At 25.5% G+C, this 5,283-nt stretch overlaps 1 protein-coding gene across 2 annotated transcripts; it reads left to right on the top strand.

The window, feature by feature from the left end:
* Positions 1-324: 324 nt before the first annotated feature.
* LOC126899160 (28S rRNA (cytosine-C(5))-methyltransferase-like) lies at positions 325-4,923 on the top strand. Of its 2 annotated transcripts, none has more exons than XM_050673758.1 (6): positions 325-562; positions 996-1,136; positions 2,769-3,039; positions 3,590-3,852; positions 4,589-4,704; positions 4,760-4,923. In XM_050673758.1, exons 2-6 carry the CDS (start codon positions 996-998, stop codon positions 4,788-4,790), a joined length of 822 nt encoding a protein of 273 aa, XP_050529715.1. In that variant the 5' UTR covers positions 325-562; the 3' UTR covers positions 4,791-4,923. The 2 variants fall into 2 exon arrangements, with proteins under 2 accessions (XP_050529715.1, XP_050529716.1); XM_050673759.1 differs by lacking the exon at positions 325-562 and adding an exon at positions 856-874.
* The last annotated feature ends 360 nt before the right edge of the window (positions 4,924-5,283 follow it).

Raw genomic sequence — 5,283 nt, 5'->3', positions numbered from 1 at the left:
GAATTTCATAATATTTATGCTACAGCAGATTTAATAATGAAATAAATTAAAAGAATTTTTGCGCTCATACATATGGTTGCACTGATTTCACTTCTCCAATCAAAAAACCGTTTTGTTATCGGGCCAAGTGAACTATCTGTTTTCATATAGTCTGTGGTTTTGGTTTGTTTACATTCTGAGAATTACACGTTTGCAATAGAAAGTGCATCATTTGGTTTTATCTTATCTGTGATATAACCATGGTATTTGGTATTAAGTAATTGATTACTTAACATTATCAAACAAAACACGTGACTTCAAAATCATATTTATAATATACATTATAAATTTTTATTAAATAATAAATTAATCATTTTTCTGAATGCGGAAGCGTATTAATCAGTTCGTTGAATTTAATCGTATATGTTATTTAGTATTATTCAAAAAATACATTTACTTTTCTTAATTAATTACTGTACTTCATTTTGTACTTAATTTTTTCTCAAGATGCATTTTTATTTTCTTTAATTTTTTGATTTTTTGATTTTTAATAGTTGCTGAAACAATATTGAGGATCAAAAAAGTAAATTTATTGTATTTATATAACTTTTATAATTTAGTAGTAATGGGTCTAGTCGAATAATTAGTATTTAAGACATTCTCATAATCGAAATAATCATTCATAACCTAAACAATCGAACTTAAATTTCACTAATCTGGCTATTATCAATAAAAAAATTTAATCATAAAAACCATAAAACAGAAAATAATAATATCAATAACATTTTAATTATTTAAAATGTATAATGCAACAATATTGTTAACATTTCAACTGTCATAATATAAAAACAAAATAAATAATTTTGATTCAAACCCTGGCCATGTATAGTAATTGGTATATTTGAATGTTTACATATTTCTTTTAGTAATTTTTCCTATATACTCTCATAACAATATTGAATTTCTTGGTGGATTTGTTAATTAATTAGCTACTTCAATGTTTAAATATTTTGTAGATGGTTATAACTAAACCTAAAAAAAAATGTGGCAAAAACATCGATAGAACTACAGGATTGTACAAGATTGCTGCAAAAATACTTCAAAAAGTGAAGACTGGAAATAGTTATAAAACTCTTTTATATAAAGCACAGTATCCAGTAAGAAAATATTAATTAAGTTATAGAAAAAAAAAAAATATATATATATATAATTTTCTTTATTTGATTTATACAGTCTATACAATATTTGTACAATAAGCATAAAAGATGATAATGATTTTTTGACATGATTATTTTAAAAAGAGAAGCTGCCCACTGACAACACTCTTTTTGAAGTGATATTTTAGTAGTTTAACTTGTTAGTGTTACTCTAATAAATAGCCAAGTCTGCACTTGATAGATTAAGTATCAAGCTGGCTTTAACTTTATCATTAACCAAAATGCAAGTTCTTGTTTTATCTGCTTGTTTATGAAACAGTTTAAAATTCCTTAGATTTAGCCATTAATCCATAGTTCCTGAATAAGTGCTATTTGTAAGGGTGTTGTATGCCTCTCAGTTAGGGTCCTTAGTAATACACTACTGTGATGCAGGTTTATTTGCGTGAATTGAATTCTATTGTCAGCCATTCAGAAAACTGATCTTGACACTTGAGAAAGCACACTGTACAGGGTGTGATACAGGTGTCTGAAATAGTCTCTGTATCAGACAATCCTCCCTGTGGGTGGTGTCCCCCCGCCGTCCCCAGATGGCGACCGTTCTTTATGTCCGCTCTCCACATTTCCTTTTGGATCTGTAGAGAGGTTTCCTTCAGCTGTTGCCGTTGTTGGGGATGGCGGTTTCCTGGGTCCCAAACTAACCAAGTTCATGACTGGCTAAGTGCAGTGGTATGTGTTGCCACCCCTGTTGAATTAACTAGTGTCTGCGAGGTTGTTAGGCCCCGCCTAACAACCTCTTGTCGATTCCCCTGCTGGTTAAAAGTGTATTAAATTACATTAAGAAACTCGGATGAACAAAGTGAGAAGAATTAACACACAAATTCCATCACTTTTTCCTATTACCACCAATTATTCTATTTTCGACTTCTTTAATTAACTCCCCAATCACATATAAGTCTTTCTTAAACTTACTTTTTGGTAGTCTGAAATTTTTTTTTTGGTTTTTTACAGTTACCAATTTTAAAATTTGTCATTTCACTGTTTCATCCATTATAATGTATACAATTAATAAAGATTGGCTTATAGTTAAATTTGTTTGAGGGAATTAAAGTAATTTTTAACTGGAAAAAATTATAAAATTAAGTGAACATTTGTATGTATTTACACTATGTCCACTACATAAAAATATTGAGTTATATGATATATTGGAACTGTATGTAGTACTATACTGCACTAAGTAGCAGTTTTTTTTATTATAAATAAAGCCTCAACAACAAAAGCCTACTTTACATAGGTTTCATGTTTTATTTTATATTTACACATTTTCTTATAATTATTAATATTATTTAAATTAAGTTAATAATATTCAGTTTTGACACTGGATCTAGTTGGAAAATTTTCTATTTTGAATATTGCTATTGATTTTTCTGCACTTTGGAAAATATACATTCTACTATCTATCTATTAGAATATGATTCATAGTTTGTAGAAATTTTTAAGTTTGTGTATTATGTAAAAAAAAAAATTGATTTCGTTCTAATAAGTTTGTTTATTCACTAATAAATTATTATTACTTTTAATTTATTGTAGTTATTGACTTAATTAAATTAAATTTTTCATTTTTATATGTTCCAGAATAAATTAACTCTTAATGCTGTCCTCATGAATGTGTTTAAATGGGAAAAAGTTATAGATGTTTTAATAGAGAAAAGTAATATACTAGAAAAAGAAAGGAATTTAGAGAAGGATTTTGCAAGTGTATTAATTACTGAAATGATGTGGTCAAAATTTGGTTTAAAAGGCACTGCAAAAAATATTCTAGCTGTTAAAAAATACAAACATGAGTTTGTTAATCTTATGAAAGAAAATGATTTAGAAAAATTAGTAACTTCAATGCCTCTCAAAAGTATGTAATATACAGTATGTTTCAGATCTAACTGACAACGCTTATAACATTTGATATAATTATCATTTCGTTGAAATTTTTCTTTTTAATAATTATTGCCTTCTTAGCAAACGTTTAAAGCATATTTTTAATATTGATCACTTATAAAAAAAAATATATATACATTTTTTAGTGTTCATGGTATACTTTATGTACACAACATATTCACTGGTATCTACTGCATTCATCCTCACTACATACACACTCTATGTATTAAAATTCTTGAAATTTAATGAATACTAGTTCTAAAATTGTTATCAAATGATCAACATTTTTTTGAATTAAAAAATAGCAATTTCAAAATTTTGAAAATAAATAAATTTTTTTCTTATAAATGACAAATAATAAAAATATGCTTTAAACATTGTCTAATAGGCAATATATTTTTTTTTTAATTTCTATAAAATTATAATTGTATCAATAGTTAAGTATTTATAAGTGCTGTAGTAAAGACACCTTTTATATATTTATAAAATAATTTATAATACAAAAAATGATATGTCTCTTCTAGCATGGAAACCTCGATATTTTCGCATCAACACTTTATTAACCACATTAGAAGATGTTTTAAAAAAGTTAACTGTAAATAAATTTAAAAAATTAAAGACACCATCAAATTATAATGATTTTTTAGAATTGTTAAAATCTAAAAAGTTTACAAAAAACTGTTTTATGCAAGACATACATATTAAAGAATTATTAGTTTTTAATCCAAAAGTAAAATTTTACAAGTTAGAAGAGTACAAAAATGGAAATCTGATTGTGCAAGATAAGGTAAAAATATCAAGTTATACTAATGTATTACTAAGACCTAGATATTTAATCAAATGCATATTTTTCTATAACTAAGGTAAAATAATTTTGATTAAAAATCTTGGTGTTTCAAAATTGTAGATTTTAAATATATATATGTGGGTACCATTGGTGTCTAGATGGCACCACTTCAAGGGTCTGGAGGAAGATAGTAATAGTGACTTTATTCAAAAATCTTTAAAAATGGTTGCTTTTGAAAATCTTAGTCCAAACATTTTGAAGTGAAAATAAGAACAACTATTCTATTCTAGTAGAAACTAGTAAAACTTTGTGGTACTTTTGCATACTTAAAATAAGCTGATAAAGAATAATGTTATCTCAGTTATGAAATTTTTGGAGTTCAGTAATTATTGTTCTCAGAAGGAGATATAATAACTGTATGAAATAAGCAAAATATATGAATAAAATTAATTTATTGTCATTCTAATTCGTAAAATTCATATTTCAAAAATACCAATTTTTCAGAAGAAACTAAAAATGTTTTAAGGTTTGGATTTTGGTCGATTTTATTATAATTCTATCGGTGATTTCATGGAAAAATAAATTGCTGTATTTGAGTTTGTGTAATTTTAAATAATGCATTATAATTTTTGGATTTTTATGAATTACACTTTGGTTATTTCAGTTTCAATATTTATAAAAAACTGTATTTTGAATTTAATTGTACAAATAATTAGATAGAGTAAAATTATTTCAGGCTAGTTGTTTGGCAGCAACTCTTTTAAATCCAATACCTGGAAGTACAGTACTTGATATGTGTGCCGCTCCTGGAATGAAAACATCTCATCTTGCTGCAATTATGCATAACAAAGGGTAAATTCTATTAATGACTGTTTTGTAAATATGAATAATTTTTTTTATTATACAGGCATAAGTTTTTTAACATAATTGCCAAATGAAGTCAATATTGTATTGAATTACCACAAAATCATGAAAAATTTGATATTTTACAGGTCATAACTGATAACCCAGAACAATACACCAATAGTCCTTATTGGTACACTAAATATTAATGTTACTGTATTTACCAGACTACTGTTTTATTTGTTAAATCCCCTGAACTTTAAATATTGATATTTTGTTTATAATTTCTTAAAATTGGTTTTTTCTTTTTTATGCTAAACAAGATTAATAACAAAAAAAAAAAAAACTGGGTCGCTATTTGAAATACTAAAGTTAATATTGATTTAAGGGTTAAAGTATGATAATGGAATCTTTATTTTACTTGTCAAGTAGTTCAACAAAGATTTATAACAAATAAAATAATTACATATATGGTAACACCAATATCTTTAAAGAAAATTCGTAATTCGTACGATCAGTATGTGTTTAATGCTCTTAATGATAACATTATATATATATATATAAATATTTAAAATTATATATATAATA

Source organism: Daktulosphaira vitifoliae, unplaced genomic scaffold (genome assembly GCF_025091365.1).
Source record: "Daktulosphaira vitifoliae isolate Bord-2020 unplaced genomic scaffold, ASM2509136v1 Scaffold_2, whole genome shotgun sequence".
NCBI lineage: Eukaryota > Metazoa > Arthropoda > Insecta > Hemiptera > Phylloxeridae > Daktulosphaira > Daktulosphaira vitifoliae.
This window is presented reverse-complemented; position numbering and strand designations above follow the sequence as displayed.

Coding starts and splice junctions, on each gene's coding strand:
- LOC126899160 (XM_050673758.1), top strand. CDS start 996: ATGGTTATAACTAAACCTAAAAAAAAATGTGGCAAAAACATCGATAGA. Junction 1,137..2,768: donor TATATAAAGCACAGTATCCA/GTAAGAAAATAT, acceptor TATATGTTCCAG/AATAAATTAACTCTTAATGC. Junction 3,853..4,588: donor ATCTGATTGTGCAAGATAAG/GTAAAAATATCA, acceptor AAATTATTTCAG/GCTAGTTGTTTGGCAGCAAC.